The 22,868-nt window shown below is 33.3% G+C and overlaps 2 protein-coding genes across 2 annotated transcripts; one reads left to right on the forward strand and one right to left on the reverse strand.

The window, feature by feature from the left end:
• The first annotated feature begins 1,660 nt into the window (after positions 1-1,660).
• Positions 1,661-6,297, forward strand: SDIR1 (RING/U-box superfamily protein). Its single transcript, XM_022054824.2, has 9 exons — positions 1,661-1,826; positions 3,538-3,692; positions 3,823-3,877; positions 4,001-4,053; positions 4,203-4,431; positions 4,602-4,716; positions 5,501-5,543; positions 5,681-5,809; positions 6,045-6,297. The coding sequence occupies exons 2-9, from the start codon at positions 3,615-3,617 to the stop codon at positions 6,168-6,170; spliced, it is 828 nt and encodes a 275-aa protein (XP_021910516.1). The 5' UTR covers positions 1,661-1,826; positions 3,538-3,614; the 3' UTR covers positions 6,171-6,297.
• Positions 6,298-6,610: 313 nt separating this feature from the next.
• On the reverse strand, positions 6,611-15,481 carry LOC110824189 (FKBP-like peptidyl-prolyl cis-trans isomerase family protein). The gene is made up of 6 exons (XM_088212912.1): positions 15,345-15,481; positions 9,354-9,502; positions 8,647-8,780; positions 8,416-8,495; positions 7,104-7,196; positions 6,611-6,967 (listed from the first exon to the last, which is right to left on the reverse strand). The coding sequence occupies exons 2-6, from the start codon at positions 9,460-9,462 to the stop codon at positions 6,817-6,819; spliced, it is 567 nt and encodes a 188-aa protein (XP_088069038.1). The 5' UTR covers positions 9,463-9,502; positions 15,345-15,481; the 3' UTR covers positions 6,611-6,816.
• Between the last annotated feature and the right edge of the window lie 7,387 nt (positions 15,482-22,868).

A 22,868-nucleotide genomic window follows, 5' to 3' on the forward strand; every position in this document is an offset into this window, starting at 1 on the left:
TTCTCTCCTCCCGCAGCCTCCTCCATATGCCCCCGCTCATACTCATACAACATCTTCTCTCTCTCACGGACTCCCTCACACACTACATTCCTTATTCGCTCTCCTCCCGCGGCCTCCTCCATACACCTTCACTCATACTCACACAAAATCCTCCACCTACAGTCAAAATTTTAAATCTACATCAACCTACGCCTGTAACTTAAAGTTTACCGTACTTCCCATCTCCATCTTTCTTATTCCCGTGGCTCGCTCTGTCACCGTCCTCTTTCTCCTCCTCTCTCTCTTCTCGTTCCTCTCTACTCCGACTCTTCTCTCTCTCTCTCGAACCTTCTCTTCCCCTTGATCTCTCTTTTCTGTTTTCTTTCTTTCTTTTCCTCTTATTTTTCTTTTCCTTTTTCCTTTCTTTTCTTTTTTTTTTCTTTCCCGTCCCCTATTTTTACCCCACCTGCTTCCCATCCTACCCATCCATCTCACCTCATCCCAACCGTCCACTCCCTCCTCTCCAAATGACGTTGTTTCCTCATCCTCTTCTCCAAACGACGTCGTTTCCTTCCCCTCGTACCAAACGACACCGTTTCCTCCAAACGACGTCATTTTCTCCTCATCTTCTCCAAACGATGCCGTTTTCTCCCCCTCTTCTCCAAACGACACCGTTTCCTCCCCCTCTTCTCCAAACGGCATCGTTTCACTCTAACTATCTCTATATACACATATATACATACATGTCAGAATTTTTCTTTTTTTTTTCTTTACATCCAGTTACTACAATATAATTATCTAACATTATTAAAGATTAGTTTTGAATCAAATGAAACTCTTTCACAATTCATTTCTGTTTAATTTTTTAAATAAAATATTTTTATCTTAATCAGAATCATAATATATATCAACTATATATTTAGATATCTTATTAGGATCTATAGAAATCAAAGGAAGCTAATTCTAAAATTGGACTATTATTAATTTTTTTAATAATCACTTGAATATCATAAATAAATTGTATTTTAAAAATTAGTCCAAACAAGCTATCTAATTAATTGTCTTCATCTTTTAAAATTCTAAACATTATAAATCACTACCTGTGGTATTATAATTCATTTTATGTAAATTATAAGGATAACAATTTTTTTAAAACAATCTTTTAAACTTTGAAAACTTACATGGATGGAGAAAAAAAAAAACTGTTTTAAATAAATTTTTAATTTTGATATAATTTTTTTAAAAAAATTTCAAGTATTCTGAACTAATATTTGTAGTATTATAAGTAAATTTAATAAATTTTGTAAGTATAATTTAATTAATATCATCACATAAACAGTATTTTAGAGCTCTAAATATCACATTTTTTATTATTTTAAAGATAATTAATATAATTGGGAGATCTTCCAAACTTATGTTGATTATAATAAAATCTCTTCAAATGTAATCATAAATTCACTCTTATAATATTTTAAAATTTTAATATAATGAGTTATATTATTCATGTTTTTAAAGTTGACTTCCAGAGACAGTAGAAGACCGAGTAGTGCAGTAAAAGATAATGGCCGAAACGACAACGTATAAGGATATTAACAGGTACCCGGTGATTGCAGTCCAGTAGATCATCATCAAATACGAACAGCGACAAAAGGTTGCAAGGAAAGCGTTGGTGGGGTTGGGCGCCAGGCAAGTGCGAACGCGGTTCGAGTCAACTCACCCCGCCCCCCACTCAAGTCGTCGTCTCCATTCACCTTTAACCGAAAGAAATTTTTCTTCCTCTGTCTGCTACGCACTCCATTGCTTGCTCAGTTCGTGGAATTCGATCTGTCGTTTTTTCTATCTGTTTTGTAAGTCCTCCTTATCACTTTCGTTCATCTATTGCTATTCTATATCTGGATTCATGATGGCTATAGATCTCCTAATGGAAGATTCTAATGCATTTGCACTTCGTTTCTTTAGAAGATTTGTGAATTCCTGTAAACCTGTTTTGGTTGTGAATAATATCCTTATTAGGGTTTCGATGTCGGCGTCGTCGTCATTATTGTGCATATGTTTGTAATGTAAATTTCCTGTGTGAATTCGAACGAGGCTCATTTACTTAATGTTGGCTCTAATGTTTGGCTGCAATCAATTAGGATTTAGCATTCTGGCTGTGTATAAATTTTGGGTACATATGTGTGCAAATCCTATTTACCTTTCCCAGATATACATATCTATATATACGTATATATTTACATGTGCAATTTGATCAGAATATACTCTTTTCGTGAAACTGATCATGCTTTATGAGTATAGACACGGGCATGTGGACTGTAAGCTCTTATTTGTACCAGTTTCCTGAATGTGCTCTTGTGCATGTGCAAATGTTCACTTATTAGTTAGGTTTTGTTTAGGGTATGTGGTCCTCTAATAATACAGTATTTCGAACTAGAGAAATTGGGAGGTGCCCAGTAAGAAGATGGTGATGTAGCCGTTAAGATGATTTGTTAGTATTGTGTGGAAAGTTGTTGATAGCTTTAGCTATTGGTGATTTTGTTTTAAGTTAAAATGAGTTTTCTTTCATTTTTCACTCAGAGAGGAAAACTATCTGGTGGTTGGTTTATAGTATTCATCTTACACAGTGAAATTAATGCAGAATGAAAATAAGCTAAAGTGAAAGATTTTGTGTCAGGAATTTCGTATGTGGTAATTATGTAATAAACCAGTAAATTTATTGTCATTTGGCAAATATTACTTAAACTTGGGATTTCTGAGTTTGATTAAGATAAAAAAAACTTTGATTTTTTCCTAATTAGTTTTGACTTTTGATATTTTCATTATTTGGTTGTGACAGAGAGAATGCTGGATTAGATTGGCTTTAGAATTGCTTGAATCACTAGTTTTGTTCTTTCTCATTGTTTTCCCTCCCTAAATGTCTATCCTCTATCCTGTCCTAATTGTATTAAGGGTCAACCTGCCCTGCATCAGTTGCTACCAAAGTCAAGTTGTCCTCCTACAATTAGTTTTAAAGCTACCGTGTCTTGCAATAGGAAGGCTGCTTGTCTGAGTACCACCAAGTTGACAATACTAATAATTGATTGTTATTTGATCTGGATTAATCACTGAAACTCATATGAGGGAAAACGTGGAGAAAAATAACATCATAGTTGGGGAAGAATTTGTGGTTCTTCTAAATTCTCTTTTTTTTTTTCTCCTAGAAACATAATAATAAGCCTACCAGCAGGCTGAATGAACGTAATTCCCAGTTATGCTCTTGAATTTTGTTTTCTAGAAGTAAACCTTCTTACCTCTTTTCTCTTTTACGAGATTGTTAGAATTAGTTTAATTAAAGCACCTTATAGACATTATTAATCAAATGGTTACTGAACCCGAAGAAAAAATAATGAATTTAATTTTTTGAAGAAAGTTGCTATTTTGTTTTTGTTTGGAACACTTATGAATGATGTCAGCTAGCTTGTTCAGAAAACCTATTAGACCTTTAATATGCAGTACATTCCCCTATATAAGATTGATTTCAGCTGGCTTCCTAAGGGTATATGTTTTTTGAAACTTTTGCAGAGTACGAAGGCTATATCGTAGGTGTTATTTCAGTGCCCCTATTCCTGATCTTGTTGTAACCAGGTTCTTGTATAATCATGAGTTTTGTCTTCCGTGGGACAAGAGCAGATTTAGAAAATGGATTTTCAGGATTTATTCCAGAACGGCGTGCTATGGTGTGTTGCTAGTGCTTGATACTCCTCTTTGCCTTGTGTATTGTTATGTCTAAATTAGGATTTTTACATAAGATATGCATGGTTGCATGAAAAGGTACTGATAAATGCATTTTGGTCTTAATTCCATCAGCGTGTCCATGCAGCCCGCCCTGTTAATTCCAACTCTCTTGCTTTTCTTGTCACAGGTAATGAAACTTCTACTTCTTAATCTTTTATTTTTCATATTTTTCTTAGAAGACATTTTCATATATTATTTTTGTTGAATATTTTTGACTTTCTGATACTTACTTTTTTTGATGGATGCACAGTTCTGTTGTTATTCATGATACTTAACTCACACCAGATGTCCCCTAACTTTCTGGTACTTTCTTCTTTAAAAAGAAAAACACTTTCTGGTACTTCTTTCAGTTATGATGTATATAAAGTATTTTAGCTTACTGGCTTGCAAATCCAAGGTTTAAATGTTTTAAATAGCTTTCTAGTTGTGCTGATACGAATTCATATGTGTAGCTATGGCTTGTGCTTGGGGTCTTCTTAATGGCAACCTCCCTGAGGATGTATGCAACTTGTCAACAACTTCAAGCTCAGGCACAAGCCCATGCTGCGGCAGCTAGTGGCCTTCTTGGTCATACTGAATTGCGGTTGCATATGCCACCATCGATTGCACTTGCAACTCGAGGGCGTTTGCAAGGGCTCAGGCTCCAGCTTGCTTTGCTGGACAGGGAATTCGATGAGCTGGGTGAGCATTTATAATAAAACTTGTCTATATAGAATCTGATAATCAGTTTCAGAGATGAACATATGATAGCGTTCCATTTTGAATTTGACCATTTTTAACAATTTATTTTTAACTAATTTTGTGTCCTTGTAAAGTGTGCTTCTTCACATATAATAGTTTTCTGTCTGCAGATTATGAGACTCTGAGGGCACTTGATTCTGATAATGTCCCTACAACTGCTTCAATGAGTGAGGAAGAGATAAATGCCCTTCCAGTTCATAAATACAAGGTCACTGGTCCTCAGAGGTGTGTGCAATATTTTATTTATCAGTTTATAGATGCTTCAAGATTCTGTCTGTGGCATAAACAACTGAATAAATGAATTTAAGGATGCTTTTTGAAATTTTATTGCCCTTTAGAAAGATACCTTTGTATATTTTCCCCTTTTGTCTTGTTATAAGCAGCATTAATAAATTATCGATGCTCAGTCTTAATTTTTCACATTCGCCAAGCAAATATTTTCCTCATGTTTTCTGGGTATCATTATTCCTTTGTTTCCTTCTTTTTCTCTTATGTTAAATAAGTCATCATTTACTTATTGTATATGACTTCTCCCAGCTTTCAGTTCCCAATGTATGAAGCTTGCCAAAATATAAAATGTATGCAAATATCTTTCAGCCACACTCTGCAAGTAGTCTTTTCTGTGTATTTTTTAATTTCACCACCATCTCATTGTAATATTATTGCAAAGATGCCATGAGTTTTGAGAAATCATGTAAAATTATATTGGAGAGGGAGAGAAGGAAGTAGATGGTGTAAAGAAATTTAGAAGAGACTGGATAGCTTTGTCTTTTCAATACTAGCAACAAATGACAGTTTTGTTTCTCACTTAAAACAAGAAGGGGATGTAAATGAAACTAATGTTTGCTCTGCAATGCTAGTTTTTGGTAATGAACATTCTTCTTCTATGTGGGATGTAAATGAAATAATGTTTGCTCTTCAATACTAGTTTTGGTAATGAACATTCTTCTTCTATGTTGAGATTTTGATAAATCACATTCATTGATGACTCGACTTTTCTTGGTAGCAGCTCTTCGTCAGTGCTACAGGGATCATCTTCAAGCTCAGCTGAGGTACTAGCTGTTTCCTCTTTTTTCTCGTTACAAATAACTGAATAACAAGGATCAGCTTCAACTGATAAAGTGTTTAGCTATATCATATATTTGTTCCATAATTTGAGAATGGAATTTTACTAAGTTGTATTCTTCAGCAAAAGAAGCAGGATACCGCAGTTACAGTAGGGAGTATGAAGAGTGCAGAGGATGAATTGACTTGCAGTGTATGCTTGGAGCAAGTTAACGTGGGAGAACTTGTCCGTAGCTTGCCTTGCTTGCATCAGGTTTGTTCTGTCCTAGCAGTGAACAAATTTTTGCTCTTTGACCAAACGAAATGTGAAAGGTTGCATAATTGCTTTATTTTCTCTGGACTAAGCCTTAGTTCTAGTAAGGATATCTCCACTAGCGTGCATAGGGTGCAGATGTGGTGCATGAATCTGTGGGTGCCTGCCCATATGAGGATTGAATATCTTACTATTTCAGCCTTACGTGTCTAATTTTGGGGTCTGGTTGTTGCAGTTCCATGCAAATTGCATTGATCCGTGGCTGCGACAACAGGGAACATGCCCTGTTTGTAAGTTCAGAGCCGGATCAGGGTGGCATGAAACAGAGCAAGCTGGCGCGGATGCTTCTTTCATGGTCTAAAAGACTGGCATGAACTTATGTATACAAAACAATGTAAAACCCACCACGAGCATTGATGAGCATAAAATGCTTTTAACTTGTAATGATTTACCATGAAAGAAATGCCCAACTACTGATTATTCAATCATCCTCATCGATTTTCTGCCCTACCTAACAGCACTTCGTTCCCATTGATTTGCCCTGGAACGACCTTTGATGATTGTAGCCAAGGATATCATCATTTTAGGGAAACAAATATGACCTAACAACGGAAAAGTGATCTATGTTATTTTTGCTGCAACCATCTTCCTTTATAACAAGTTTAAACCATCTGATTTTATTTTGATTCGATTGTAACTTAAAATCTTTTGTATACTGACGTTAAATATTCAGACACTGTCAAAATATTTTATCTTAAAAAAAATATTTTGTATAATGCAAAAATAAAATAAAATCAGTAATCATGAAATTATAAAAAATTTATAAAGATCAAATTAGCAGTAGTGTCAAATTAGGCGGAAAGACTAAGAGTCCAGATAAATGTATCATCGGGACTATAGCTTGTCATAAGTCTATTGATAGTATTATTATTTTTATGACATAAACTTCAAAACAGTTTCACGTACCTATCCAAATTATAAGACATAAAATGTGATACAAGGGCATATTATTTTGCTTTTCCTTTTCCCTTCCCTTGACCTTTCTTGGATTCTAACTTGGCTTGAATGCGGGCTGCAGCAGCAGCTTTGGCTTCTTCTCTCTTCTTCTTTTCTTCCTCCTTGGCAGCCGCAGCCAGCTCCCTCTGTTTCTTCAGCTCTCTGGTTTTAAGTTTGCCAAACAGATATTCAACAATTCAGTTTAGGTTATGGTGATATACAAGCTGAAAATAGGATGAACCGTAACATTTTATACAGCAATTGAAGATGGAAATCCAGAATGAAAACAGCAACTTACTCCAGTCTAGCTCTCTCCTCCGAAACGCTACTGAGACTAGAACCCTTCCGTGGTTTGCAAGCTACTAACTCGACCTCGAACATAAGCGTTGCACTGCATCAAATAGTGTTAGTAATCCTTCGCTTGATTCAAAATATTAATTGCATGGAATAAGAAACTGTAATTTTTTTTTTGAAATAAAAAGAAGAAAATGTAAATAAAGTTAAAATGAGAATAATAGTTTCAATTTTATTTTCAACTCAAGTTCAGCAGATTGGGCCATTGAAAGTCTCAAACAGGAACAAAATATAGCTACTTGCAGTTATTTCAACAGCAATTGAACTGTTCCTCAAACCGTATAAAGAGCACCAGGGTCAAGAAAAGACGGGGCTTGACAAGGATAAGATGAAACTGGTACATGAAAGGCCTGCCATGGAATCATACGCTTGAATGGGATTTGTCTGGATCCAAAGCGACGAAGATGATCAAGGTGAACTACAGTCAAATTGGAGACACTGAGAGCACCATCACTACTGCTGACACAGGTATGTTTTGTTCCTAGATCTCTCACATTGCTATGCCTATATGTGAGAAGAGGTGAGATTGGCGATGGCAAGAACCTTACAGTTTTGCGTCTGGTGGTGTGTCCCAATTCTTTTCAGGCAATAAGTAATCAGCACTGCTTCCTATACAAAGCAGTTACCGTGGGCTGAAAAGGGGGAGTGCAAATCAAATAATCAATTAATGGCACAGGCGTAGCTCCTAACAATTACGGGCAGCCAATCTTCCAAAATGATGCAAGTGAAAGAACCAATTGCCAGTATTACTCGTAGTTTTCATCAAATCTGCCTTGACTTTTACAATGATTCATGATTTATTTAGTAAATGTCAATCTATGTTGGGTATAAAAATTGTTGGTGTAATGAGGTACATTGACAACAGATATGTTCTCAGGTGTGTGGTTCTAACTTCTAAGTGTCTCTATTACATGGGATTTCACTACCATGTTACTAAAAATGAGTAGCAAGTGGGGTCACATGAGATAAGAAGATCCAACTGTAGTCCCCCAAGATACTCATCTAAACAATTGATGGAAGAGCAGCATTGCCAGTATCCCATGGCTGCAATTTTAGCAGTGTTTAATGAGTCCACAAGTTTTCCTCCAACCCACTCCAGTTACCAGCAAAGTTTGTGCATACCTTGCCTTTCCTAGTTTTAATAGCAAAAAGCCTTAATGAAACGGGCAGTACAAATCTAGCAGTCCCAGTACCTATTTAACTTTTATCATACATGGAGACTCGGTATATCTAAATATAAAGAATGAATAGCATACTCTGGAGGTATATCCGGTGGAGACCCCATACTGCCATATGCATATTCTGGCTTGCAAGTTACTTTTGCAACCTCCCCCACCTGGCAGAAGGACCAATAACCAGGAATAAAAATTGGGAAGTTAACATCAATGATTGTGCATAATAAGCTTAATATGAAAATAACACTATAAATTGGATGCAAGTTGAACCAAGCACACTGTAAAAGAACATTTTAGGAAGAGTGTTCTCACCTTCATGGTTCTTAATGCAATGTCCCAGGCCTGAATTACAGAGCCCTTTCCAACTTCAAACGAAAATACAGTATTATCCTCACGTGTAGTATCGAAAATTTCACCAGTTTCAGCAAGAGTACCTTCATAGTGAACTGCCATCACGCATAAAAAAATTGAATAATCATCGACCTAAAAGATTTGTGGACAGGTGAAAAATGTTTGTCATCCAACTGAAATAGACAAGAACACAAAAAAACATGAGGGAAAATCAGCCACTTCTCGTCCATGCTGGCGAAGGATGGGGTTCTCTAACATATCAGCCCAAACACCAAACACCAACCCCCGTTGATTTGAAAATTTTCATTTTCTAAGAAATTATCTTCTTTTCTAAGCTGTTATAGAGTCAAAACTACCTTCTCTGCCTTGTTTAATATATCGAAAGCATATGCAAATCTATCCTCTTCTAAGCCATTACAAAGTTAAAGCTACCTTCTATCTCTTTTACAAACAATGGAAAGCATTCGCAAATCTATCAAGGAACATATGAACTAAATGATAAAAACATGAGGAACAACAAAAGCCAACAAATTGATCAACAGAATCTGATGCATACACGATCAAACAAATTATCTGGCTACAAAGCTCATTTTCAATAAACTATTCAGAATTCTCTAGCACACTTAAACTTAGTAAATTCAATCGAGCATAAGCTGCAAATTGCATACCATCGACAAGAGGAAGGTCCTTGGAAGGAGCAATTGCATCAGCTTTGGCATGCTTCAAGATCGTCTTGACAACACCTCCATCACCAGTCAAATCAATCATATCACTCATAGCTCGAAAATTTTCAAAAGCCCTGGTTTCCCAAGAGCACCTATAAAATGAAGTAAATGAGCAGAAGAAATCAAAGAAAACGAAAACAATTAGAATTAACAATTAAACTCACCCACATGCTTGCCAACCCGATTTAAAAAACCCGTAAATAGGGTACAGACCAATATAACAAGGTTAAGCAGACCCCACTAATACAATACATTAATTTTTTGTTGGTGATTAATTGATATTGTTAATTCTGTTAATTTGTTTTGCCACATAGGACCGTTACTTTGTTTAGCACGCAGGCCTCATGTTAACACTAATTTTCTGTTATATTTATGCACTTCTTCCTTTCCTTCTTGTATATAAATGAACAGCAGCTTCTGCTGTAAAAACAAATAATAAAAAAAAAAGCGTACAACTACAATTTCAAAATTCGAATTCTTCTTTCTATTCTTTAGTTTCAATATGGAATCATAGCAAAATAATTTTCTTCCTCTTTGATTTCTCCTCTGTTTTATTTTTCTTCTACCAAACAGCATTCTATTCTTCTTTTAGCTATCTTAAACGGCAACTCCTAGTTCAATGACTTCCAAATCAGAAAAATCTCTTTCTAGTCCTTATTATCTGCATTCAAATGAAAACCCATCCCTAATTTTAGTTTCACCAGTTTTCCCTGGATCTAGTTACCATTCATAGTGTAGATCTATGAAGATGGCTCTTCCGTCAAAGAACAAACTCAATTTTGTAGATGGAAGCATTCCAGCACCTGAAAAAGATGATTCTCTTTATTCGATTTGGCAGCATTGCAACACCATGGTTTTATAATGGTTGATGCACTCTGTTTCTCCATCTATTGCACAAAGTATTATTTGGCTAGACACTGCAACAGATGTTTGTAATGATTTAAGGGAACGATTTGCCCAAGGAGATTCTCTTCGCATTTCAGATTTACAGCAAGAGATTCATGGATTTCATTAAGGTGAATTGTCAGTTACAGATTATTTTAATCAATTGAAAATTCTTTGGGATGAGTTGATGAACTTGTGACCTATCCCTATTTGTTCTTGTGAAACTCTTTATAAGTGTAGAGCATTCGATGTTTTTAAGAAATATATAGAATCAGATCAGATTATTAAATTTCTAAGAGATTTGAATAAGAATTTTTTAACTGTTCATTCTCAAATTTTACTTATGGATCCACTACCTGCACTTAACAAAACTTTCGCTCTAGCTGTTCAACATGAGTGACAAGTTGCTATACCATTGCTTCCTACTCCTTCTGGTGAACCAATGGCTTTTGCTAATGGATCTTTCAACTCATGTAGACCTCCTTTTTGTCCTCAAATGCCCCTACCAATTTTACATCTAAACCACAATTTTCAAATCAGAATTCACCACCAAATACATTCAATAAACCAACATTCCATCGACCATTTAATACTGATTCTAAGAAAGCTCTGTGTACTTATTGTGGATTTCATAATCACACTGAAGAAAAGTGTTATAAGAGGCACAGTTATCCATCAGGTTATCAGTCAAGAAACTCTAGAAATGCAGATTTTGCCAAGGCTAATCAAGTGCAGGTTCATGATTCAGCCCTTGGAGATCCTACTTCTGTTGATGTTGATCATTCAAATGAACAATATGATGCTAATAATATCTTTGCTTCCAACAACCAGCCAGATCAGACACTTATGCCATTTACCAAGGAGCAATACCAACAATTGTTAGAGTCTCATTTAGCATCATAATCAACCCACTGTTGCTACAGTTTCAATTATTAACACATCTCAACCCGCTACTTTGCCTCCACCAAAAGCTAGTATGCCAATCACTAATAACATTTTTTCAGTAAGTACATCAAAGCATTCTAGTATTGAGGAGTGGATCATTAATTCTGGAGCAACGGATCATACTACTTCTTCATTAAGTCTCTTTACTTCTAATACTCCTGTCACTAATTTTTTTGTTAAATTACCTAAGGATCTTACTCTTCCAGTTAGTCACATTGGAGTTATTCACATTTCACAAGATCTCACACTTACTCTAGTTCTCTCTGTTCCACAGTTTACCTTCAATTTATTATCAGTTCAAAAACTTATATCAACTATTGACTATTGCTTTGTTTTCCTTAATCATCAATGTTTCATACAGGCTCTTCGATCGTGGAAAATGATTGGGCTAGCTGAGCATAGAGATGGTCTTTATCCTTGACATGTTCTTCACCTACACCAGTTGTCAATCATGTTTCATCCCTGTCTACCACATCTTTTGAATTATGGCATTATCGCATGGGGCATCTATCCACTCCTAGACTCCAACAACTTCTACAATCTCATTCAGGGATTTCTACTCCTCCCAATTTTGTTTGTGATATTATTATGTGGCCAAATAAAAGCGTTTGTCTTTTCCCTTGAGTACTACAAGTAGTATATATTATTTTGCGTTAATTTACATAGATATTTGGGGTCCTACTGAGAATTCTATCTCTGGTTATAGATATTTTCTCATTATTGTAGATGACTTCAGCCGTTTTACCTGGATTTTCTTTATGCACTGTAAATTTGAAATAAGACAGTTATTACAAAACTTTTGTACCTTGGTTTCCACTCAATTTTGTTCTAAAGTTCAGTCTATTAGAAGTGATAATGGTTCTGAGTTTTTTATGATTGATTTCTACAATCTTCATGGTATAATACACCATACTTCATGTGTCGAGACACCTCAACAGAATGGCTTAGCAGAACGCAAACATCAACATCTTTTTAATATGGCTCGTGCTTTGAAATTTCAAAGTCATCCACCTGCTTCATATTGGCCCTTCTTTATTACTCATGCTATACACTTAATCAATCGTACCTCATCTCCCATTATAAATAACAAGACTCCTTATGAATTATTACATCAATCTCCACCAGATTTATCTCATATAACAGTTTTTGGCTGTCTTTGTTTTATTTCTACACTATCACATAACAGATCCAAGTTTTCTCCCAAAGCCATTAAGGATAATTTCTTGGGTTACAAACCTGACACCAAAGGTTATAGAGTTCTGGATTTGCATACCAAGAAAATTATAGTTTCAAGAAATGTGATTTTTTATGAGAAACACTTTCCTTATCCTCCATCTTCAGATACTTCTTTTGTTTATCTTGTTCCATATCAATCTTTGGAATTTTTTTCTTCTTCTCCTTCTGTTACTTCTTCTCCTTCTGTTACTTCTTCTCCTTCTAATATTTTCTCACCTTCATATTGTAATCCTCCTCCACAACCTGTTTCTCTTCGACGTTCTATTAGAACCAGACATGCTCCTTCGTCCCTTCGTGATTACCATTGTCAATTGATCAATAAAGAGGCTGCTCAGGCTACTCATGATTTCACAGATCAAAGAGACACAGATTCTTCATGTACAAGCTCACCTCACCACTCTTTCTCAAGTACTTTCTTATTCTAATTTATCTACTTCACATAAGGCTTTTGTTCTTGCTATTACTGTATCCAGTGAGCCTACAACTTATTCTGAGACTGTTAAACACTCACATTGGCGTGCTACTATGCAAGTTGAATTAAAAGCTCTTGAAGCTAACAACACTTGGGATCTCACTTCTCTACCTCCTGGAAAACATCCTATTGGCTGCAAATGGGTATTTAAGGTCAAACATAAAGCTGACGGATCTGTTGAACAGTATAAAGTTAGGCTCGTTGCCAAAGACTTTGCGCAATAATCTGGACATGATTATAGAGAAACATTCTCTCTTATTGCCAAAATGACAACTATTAGAACATTCTTTGTTATTGCTGCTGTTAAAGGATGGTTTCTACATCAATTGGATATTAATAATGCATTTTTGCATGGTGACCTTGATGAAGAAGTTTATATGCTTCCTCCACCTAGTTTCGTTTCCTCTTCCCATCAGGTTTGCAAACTCAAAAAGTCCCTTTATGGACTTAAACAAGCTAGTCACCAATGGTATGTCAAACTATCTTCAGCTTTACTACAATAGGGATTTGTTCATGTTCCTGCTGATTCATCTTGTTTTGTCAAGCATTCCACCAATTCTTTTCTTGTTCTTTTGGTGTGCGTAGATAACATTATTTTGGCTAGTGATAACATGACAGCTCTTTCAGATATTAAAGTTTTTCTCCATACATCCTTCAGCATCAAAGATTTTGGCGCACTCAAATATTTCCTTGGCTTTGAAATTGTTCATTTTCATTCTGGAATTCACATTTGCCAACGTAAATATGCCCTTGAAATCCTTGCAGAAGCTGATTTTCTGGGTTGCAAACCAATCTCAACTCCGGTTGTTAATGATTCTTCAACTTCCACTGAATCTACTTCCTCAATTGATGCTACTGCTTATCGCCAATTAGTTGGCAAACTATTATATTTAACCAATACTATGCCAGATTTATCTTTTGTTGTACAACAAGTTTCTCAACACATGGATACTCCCACCACAGCATACCTAACTACTGTCCACAGGATTCTGCGTTACCTCAAACTAGCTCCTGGTCAAGGCTTATTATTTTCTTCTTCATCTACCTACCAGCTGCAAGCATTTTCTGACTCTGATTGGGCTCAATGTCCTCTTCCTCGCAAATCCATCACTAGTTTTTGTATTTTCTTTGGTGATGCTCTTATTTCATGGAAGCCTAAAAAGCGAACTACCATTGCTAAGTCTTCTACTGAAGCAGAGTATCGCGCTATGGCTGTCATAGCTTGTGAAATTCAATGGTTATCATTTCTTCTTAATAACTTGCATATTATTCCACCTGTTGCTGTATTGTTATTCTGTGATAATCAATCTGCCATGAAGATTGCCTACAATCTGTTTTTCACGAAAGAACTAAATATATTGAGATTGATTGTCATTTCATTCATAAAAAAGTTCAACAAAATCTTATACGATTAGTGCCTATTTCTTCATCTCAACAGCTTGCAGATTTCTTCACCAAAACCTTGCGTACTCCTCAATTTATCTGCTGTTATCAAAGCTGGGAATTTTCAATATTTAACTCTTCCCAGCTTGCGGGGGTCTAATACAATACATTAATTTTTTATTGGTGATTAATTGATATTGTTAGTTCTGTTAATTTGTTTTGCCACGTAGGACCGTTACTTTGTTTAGCACGCAGGCCTCATATTAGCACTAATTTTCTGTTATATTTTACGTGCTTCTTCCTTTCCTTCTTGTATAGAAATGAACAGCATCTTCTGCTGCAAAAACAGATAATAAAAAAAAAAGACAGTACAACTACAATTTCAAAATTCGAATTCTTCTTTCTATTCTTTAAGTTTCAATACCCACTCCCAACTCAATTAAACCCACGCCAATTGCTTGCCAATGCAATTAATGAGTAATTTGCCTTTTGCAGGTGAGATTGTTTGTAAGTGTAGCATTAGTGAACAACTAATTGCTAAAACGATGGCGAATTACATTTCAGATTCATATAGAAAACTTCATGAGACTCCAACACCACTAATACCCATCTACTTGGTTTCCCAGAAATGTAATAAGGTTAAGTAATAACTAAAATAAATAAACAAATATTAGTTTACCAAGTTTCAACATTCCTAGGTTAATAAATTCACAATTCGAAAATTTGCCCAATCCTAAAATAAGAAAAAACAGCAGAAATCTTACAGTTAAGGTGATATAAAGACAAGATCTCAATAACCCTTAAATCTCAATCATTAATTTAGCACAAACTATTGCAGAATAAACCCTAGAATTATGAAAACAGACGGAACAAAACCCTAAAAAATACTTTTAAAAAACGATTACTTTCAAATCTACTCCCTACCCTCTACCATTCTCTACTTAGTGCTTTGAAATTTTGAAAAAAGAAAAAAGCAAAAGATCATTAAGGACTGAAATTGAATTCGAACTCACCTGATTCAACGTCGAGACTAAAGGCACCAAGCCGAAACGAAGAAATCGGGTTGAACCGGGAACGGGATATCGCGAGAAATTGCGTTCCGTATCGGTGGCCATATGCTTTTCGAGATGGTTGCTCAGCTGGAGAGAACTTGTATTTGGGAGATAAATGGAGACGATGATATCACGCGCGCATGCAAGCGCGTGGAGAATCAACCGAAGTTTGTTTGATCTTATGGGCTATTATTCAGCCCACTAGTAATTATTCTCCGATCCATTGGGCTTTTTTTAATTTCTTTTTTATAATTTTTTTCTCTCAGAATGAGTTTGACGACGACTAAATATTTTAACAAATATTTTATGTATATTTTTATTTTATTTTTAATTACTTGACATGTAAAAAATAATTATAATTTACATACTTCATATATTAACAAATTAAACTTCATAATTATTGAACTATTACATGTTAAAGGAATAGATCATAAGCGTAAATAATTTGAAATTACATAAAATTTTCATTGTACTTTTATTTTTATTTCATTAAATTAAAATCTAAATGAAGCTCAATTTTTTTAAAAAAAAAATAAATTAATATTATAATAATAATTTATACAAAATATTGAAATATTAATATTTTTTTTAAAAAAAAAAAACTAATTTTTACAATTTAAAAATTGTTAATAAAAAAGTCAACTAATATTGATAGACTAAAAGAAATGATATTATGGGAAGGATTGATGTATGAGAGTAGAGGTTGAAGATTCATATATTAGAGGAAATATTGAACCTTATACTCAAACCAACAAAGCAAATTAGAGTTTTCAAATGGAGTAGTTTACATGTGATACAAATTTAGCCTAAAGAAATCTTCTCAAGTCTTACACTGGTTATCTATATATAAATTTGTCTAATACCATATGGTGTTAAGAGTAGGTTAATTCATTATTATAGCAAAGTTATAATTATGTATGATGTATGAATTATGATATGGTTCTTGACTGTAAATTTTATATTTTACAACTAGATAAGTAAAATGTAAAGTATTTTATATATATATATTTTTTATAGGTTTAAAGTTAAAAGTTACAATATATAAATTTTAAAAAATGATATTGATTTTTGTTAAAAATTTATATTTTAAATTTTAAAAGTTAATTTTACTAAATCACAAAATTTATAATTTTTTAAAATGACAATACTTTTTACAACTATTCTATATCAAACACCAAATAATATTTAATTAAAAATAATTTTGTTAAAAAAATTAATTTAAGAGCACTTTTGAAACTTATAACATAAGTTACAATATGCTCAAAGATAAATTTTAAACTTAGTATTTATATTTTAATTGAAAGAATATCATAATTTTAGTGAAAGAAAAATACAAAAACAGTGGCAATATTAACTATCACGTCAATGCATGATGGAATCAAAAAATAAAAAGAGATTTCTTTTCTCGATTATTAACAATGATTAATGGTCAAAAGTGAATTAAGAAACTAAAATTATTCCATCTTTTCAGCCCATTTATTATAAATTATATTTATATATATTTATGATATGAGATATGTACGTAGCTTTATCACCACTTTAAGATTTTGCCAGGATATTATGGTATAAGTTATTACCTACAAAGCATTATATATGTAAAAGATTAATGGTAGGGAAAGAAGATTCTCTTGAGCCAAGAAAGCCCATAACTCCTTCACTCCTTTGCTAGTCTTCCTTTATGGTAAAATGAGCAGCAAAGCACTTCACTTGCTTTTGAGAACCTAATAGAATAGCTGTAACAATTTTAAAAATTAAAAGAAAATGTATATATATAAAAATTTTAAGTGTGGAAGCGAAATAAAATATTATAATTAACATTCTTTACATAATAACCAAAATGTATTAAACATATGAAAGAATAAGTTAAGTAAAGTAAATAGTAGAAATGAATACTATAAGGAAAACTATAAAATCTTTAGGCATCTACTCGCCGTCTTCTTGCGGAACGGGCTCGGGAACCAAGTTCTCCTGATCTGAAATGGTTAAGTAAGGAATAAACTATACTAACCCAGTAAAGACGTCATACTATCTGACTGTCACAGAAGTAAAGGTTGGTAAAAAACAAAAACGACCAATAAAGTATAATTTATAACAAATTCATTTATCAATAATAAAACCCTACACATGTCCTCAAAAAAAATTCCAAATCAGACCCGGGGCCTACTTGGCCAATTTCAAAAATTCCAACACGGCGGCTTCGCCATGCTTCGGCGACGGCGCAGCCACCCGCAGCGGTGATCCGCCTCGAGTTGGCTATTTTCGACCGTTTCCGGCCGAATTCAGCTAAACTAGCACCAGTTCCTGCGAGAAAACACACGTAAGGCCCTCGGTGGGCCAAAAAAACTCAAAAAATCGAAACTTACCGGCGTCGGAGCTCTCGGGTGTGGCGGCTCCTCCGGCGCAAGTCGCGATTTGGTATTTTACTCCGGTCAACCTGTAAAGAAAATGATGGTGGTCACAGTGGTGTAAAAATTATATCGAACGAGAATCGAGAAGAACCTCATCGAATGCAAAAATTGAAAAAACTCGCGACAGCACCGCTGGGCTTTGGCGGCGTTTTCCGGCCAATTGGCCGGTGGTTTGGCTCCGATTTGGCCACAGATAGGTTTAGCATCGAAATTCGAGCCAAAAGAAAAATTTTTACTTCGTTTGGCAGCCGTAAAATGCTCTAGTGCGGCGACGGGTGGCAGCGGTCGGTTCCTCCGGTGGCTGGGTTGTCTTCTCTGGCGAGGGCTCTGGCGGCTAGGGTTTGGGGTTGGGTGTGGATGGGATTATTTATAACATTCTCATTTTAATCTTAGCCGTCCATCATGATTTAATCTGAACCGTCCGATCGCCATTAAAATTGAAAATGAATATGGACCGTCCATCGCGATGTGATCTGGGCTATCCGTGCGTGATTCAATCTGGACCGTCCGCACGCGTGCAATCTGGGTCGTCCGTGCGCGCGAGAACAGATCTCAGCCGTCCGATCGCGCACACGCGGATCGCCCACGTGGCTCCGTTCCGCGTGGCCTCCCACGTCAGCGTCTCTGCCACGCGGCGTGTTCTAGTTGGCCGGGGCTACTGACGTGGCGTAATTTTTTTCTAAATTACGTTTTGAACTCCAGTTTCTGATTTTCTTTTCAAAAACACCATCAGAATCCGAATTTTCACCCATTTTTCTCAAAATTATTTTCAATTGAACTCCAAAAATATGTTTACCTATTTTTATCATTATTATTATTTTTATTTCTATTTAATTAAATTAAACTAAATTAAAACCATATATTGTTACTTAAATAATCATTTATTTCATTTGAAATTTATAAAAATTTAAAATAAAACAAAAAATAATATTCATAAAAATAATAATAAAATTTTTGGATGTTACAATAGTGGCTGATTCATAGTTATTGGCTATGCTCCGAAAATAGTTCATATGGACTTGAAGGGTGTCCCATGGTCGGATGCGAGCCAAGCTAGTTAATCAAAAGCGAATTATACAGTGATCTTTTCTCAAGTGGAGGTCCAAGTTCTAATTCAATCTCTGATGGCGTAGTGGGCTAACTGAGTCCTCCCCGTGTTTCGAAGGCAGTTTTGTGCAAAATATTTTGTTTCTATGATACACGTAGTATGTAATTAAATTTCAAATATATTACAACACTAAGGTGATTAAGCATGTTATTAAGATTGTTTTGAGAATACACTTAATTTTAATGTACAAAAATTAACTCTTATTGTTAAAAAAAATAAAATTGATTTAAATGTATAGACTCCAAAATATCTTAAAATTGATTAAATTCAAAATTTATTTTTTTATCCAATGCAATCATTGAATATTTTATGAAATTTTAAATATGCCAAAATTAGTTCTAAAATAGGGCCCTCGTCATATGTCATGTAACAAAAGAAGGGGTCGACCTATTTGGCTTCAATACAAAATATTATGCAATCCAAGTGCAATGTATTTATATACATATAGATATGAAAATATTATATTAAAATTTTGACATCTCGATAAATACTTGTGATTTTTCACAACATATATATAAAAAAAAAAAAAATTGCACCTATACCATGTCGGCCTTATGCATTATTACGATATGTATGTATGTAGTAATGAGTGTACCAAAAGATAAATATATACATCAGATATTTCTTATATTTATGAATTAAATATATAATTTATTACTTTAAAAATTAACATTTTATTTTTATTTTTGAAAAATTTATGATCCAATAATATTGTTAATATAGTTCACATTCAAATTTCTTAAATGTAAATGTAAAAATGCTCAATGAAAAACTAGTTGGACCAAAAACTAAATGCCATATTTAGAGAAAACAAAAAATTATAAATTTTATTATTTTAACTTCAAGTTTTATATTTTTTTGATTAATTTTTTATAATTTATATTTATTGATAATATTTTTAAATTTTAATATTAATGTTAATACATTACGTGAATATCTGTTTAACACTAATAGATATGGTGATAGCAATAAAAATTTATTATGACAAAATTTAAAAATTTGAATTGTATTTGAACCAAAAGTAGATGGTGTAAGAATTTAACTCTTTTAGGTAGGAGATGAAATTTTTTGCATGTAAATGAAATATAATAAATGTGAATTTTTGTTACATAGGGAGAGATTTGATCTCCTAGTTTGGGGCCCACCTAAACATGAAAAAGCACCAAATCAGAACCCCTCGTGATTGTGGGTCCCTTCTTTTTTTTTTTTTTTTTTTCATTTGAGCAACGGTTCACGAAAGAGGATGGGGGCAACGTAAATCCAGTTGTTTCCATGATTGTCCGGCGATCAACCAATCAGATCAGAGCAAAGTATGGGATGATCACGACCGTCCATCACGCTGCTAGTTGGTCACGCTTGGTCGCATGCGTGGCTGTGATGTGACCGTTGACCGGTCGGGACCCTCAGTGTTGCCTTGAAATTTTGTCTTTTTATTTTAAGAAAGAAATTACTTTGGGATTAGTGCATGGACCCCACACAGAGAATCTTCCCTCAAAAGCACGTGTAATTATTAGTTTCCAAATTATTTTCTTATTTCTCAAGTGTTCCTCTTGAGTGGGTTAATTGTAAATATATTTTATTATATACTATTTATCTCTTCTTCAACCCGTTTGGGATTTTCAAATATATAAAAATCGATAATAATCTATGAACGGTAAGGTATATAAAATATGAAAAACTTATATGCAGGGGAAGGGACGTAGTTGGATAAAAATGTAATAATAGCCAAAGTGGATTATTTCAAATTTATTCACTTCCATCTAATGCAAAACCATTTTTAGAAGATGATCCTATTACACATTAAATGTTAATGCTGTTCTAAATATATTGATTAAGATAAAATTATTTTTAGAAGGCTAAAATTAACTTTTTAATAAAAAAATATTACAAGATAAACATGGGTATAAGTTATAATGCACCAAAATACTTTGATATATAATTATTATTGAGCAAATCTAATGGATAATTACGTATGACTAATAAGTCAAAATTAGATTAGTGAAGATCATATCTATTAAGATTTTTAATCATGAAATTAAATAGTGGGTTAAGATTTGTGGGGAATGCTATGTTTTCACTTTTAATCCTTTTAACCCTATTTAGGTGTAGGCCAAATCCTTACTAAAGTTCCTTGATTGAACCCTTTTAATTTATTATTATTATTTTAATAATTATTTATTGTATGATTTGATTGGGGTCTACTTTAGCACGCCAAGCTAAAATCCCAATCATTAGAATTCAAAACCCTAATCTAGTGTTTTATATCAAGTGATGTTTGTTTGATTGCCTAGAAAGTGGAAAGGAAAAAACAAAAAGCAATAAGAAAATGTCAATAAAAGCCAAGTTAACTTCGTTGACCGACTAGGGTAATAGCCCGCAACATTCAACGAGCAAACATAATGTGCTATTATTAATTATACAAAGCAATTTATGTTGCCTTTAAATATTCACGCTTAAGTAATATAATATTAATACTTTATTAGTTAAAGTATATTTTATAAACATAGATGGGACGAGAATATTTTAAATAGTGATATCGATATGATATCAGCATAAATATTATAAAATTAAAATTATTTTTAATTGTGTTCGATACATTAAAAAAATTTACTATTTTTTATTCAAATTAATATGGGTAAGAGTGGAATTATAATTATTATTTACTTACAAAAAAAAAAAAGAAAAAGAAATTAACCCATCTCTCGAATTATGTAAATATAATAAAATCACGACAAAACAATATATCATTTAAATTCCACAAAGATCTGACCATACTAAATAGATGTGATTTGTTAGATAACAATAGAATTCAAAGTGCATGTGGGGGAAGTTTTGAATTTGATATGTCAATTAATACAAACAAAAATTGATAAGGAAAAAATAGAGATTAGAAATGTGATATAACTAAAGATTGTTTGTCTTGTAACATCACATGGGAGTCCACAAGACCTTTGATTTGATTAATTTTAGCACATTTTGCATAAGATTGAAATGCATTTTAAAAGGGTGTTGTCAATTATATATTTATGGGGTATAAAATAAATATTAAAGAAAAATAGAATATCATTTACCAATTGAATTAATGTACATAATAAATTTAGAGTGATTTAATACTTGCATAATTTTACTAAATAATAATAATAAATATTTTTTTTTGGCCAAGTATATATCTACTTGCATTAGATATGAATTTTTCTTTTTTTTTTTTTCAAATTTGTTTAATAAATTAATATATGTGTATATATACACTGACCCCATGTCCTTGAATGGTTTCTATAATTAAACACCACGTTATCATAATTTATAATTTCAATCAACAAAAAGTTTGTTAAGTGGATTTTGAGCCTCAAAAAACACATAAATTGACAATATTATCATCAATGTGCCGAATCAAGATGATTAATTTTGACCAGCTCAAAATTAAATTGTTGACCACTTTTGTCAATCTTATATATTGTATTGACAAATTAATATGGCATGCAAACATATATATATAACACACAAAAGTGAGGGTGTACATAATTATTATGTTCCATGGCTTTTATGGCAAAACAAAATGCACATACCAATATGGGATGGTTAAGTGATAACGTCTTGCAAAAAATTACAATAAAATTTTAATTTGACAAAAATTCTCACATATACAATGAACTTGAAAATTTTAATTATTTAATTTTATTTATTGTTCTTCACCCAAAATTATTAAATAAAAATGAAAATCAATTTAGGCAATTCGGTTTGATTCACTATATGATTTACAATTTTTTAAAACTAATAATTTATTGCTTGAATAAAAAAAAAAAGGTAAAATTCAATTTAATGCTTTGTGATCCCAAATTTCTCAATTTTAATTTATTATTTATTTTTTTAATAATTTTAATACTGATATTTAACTATATATATATATATGTGATAAATAGACATAAATTATATGAATTAAATTAAAATTGAGTTAGTGGTCACATGCTT

Source organism: Carica papaya, chromosome 2 (assembly GCF_054855325.1).
Source record: "Carica papaya isolate Zhongbai chromosome 2, ASM5485532v1, whole genome shotgun sequence".
Lineage (NCBI taxonomy): Eukaryota > Viridiplantae > Streptophyta > Magnoliopsida > Brassicales > Caricaceae > Carica > Carica papaya.

Bases quoted from the DNA above. Each gene is read 5' to 3' on its own strand.
- SDIR1 (XM_022054824.2), top strand. From the start codon at position 3,615: ATGAGTTTTGTCTTCCGTGGGACAAGAGCAGATTTAGAAAATGGATTT. The intron at 5,544-5,680 runs GTACTAGCTGTT...TGTATTCTTCAG, and splicing joins CATCTTCAAGCTCAGCTGAG to CAAAAGAAGCAGGATACCGC. The intron at 5,810-6,044 runs GTTTGTTCTGTC...TGGTTGTTGCAG, and splicing joins GCTTGCCTTGCTTGCATCAG to TTCCATGCAAATTGCATTGA.
- LOC110824189 (XM_088212912.1), bottom strand. From the start codon at position 9,462: ATGAGTGATATGATTGATTTGACTGGTGATGGAGGTGTTGTCAAGACG. The intron at 8,781-9,353 runs GTATGCAATTTG...GCGTGATGGCAG, and splicing joins GGACCTTCCTCTTGTCGATG to TTCACTATGAAGGTACTCTT. The intron at 8,496-8,646 runs GTGAGAACACTC...TCCTTCTGCCAG, and splicing joins TTGCATTAAGAACCATGAAG to GTGGGGGAGGTTGCAAAAGT.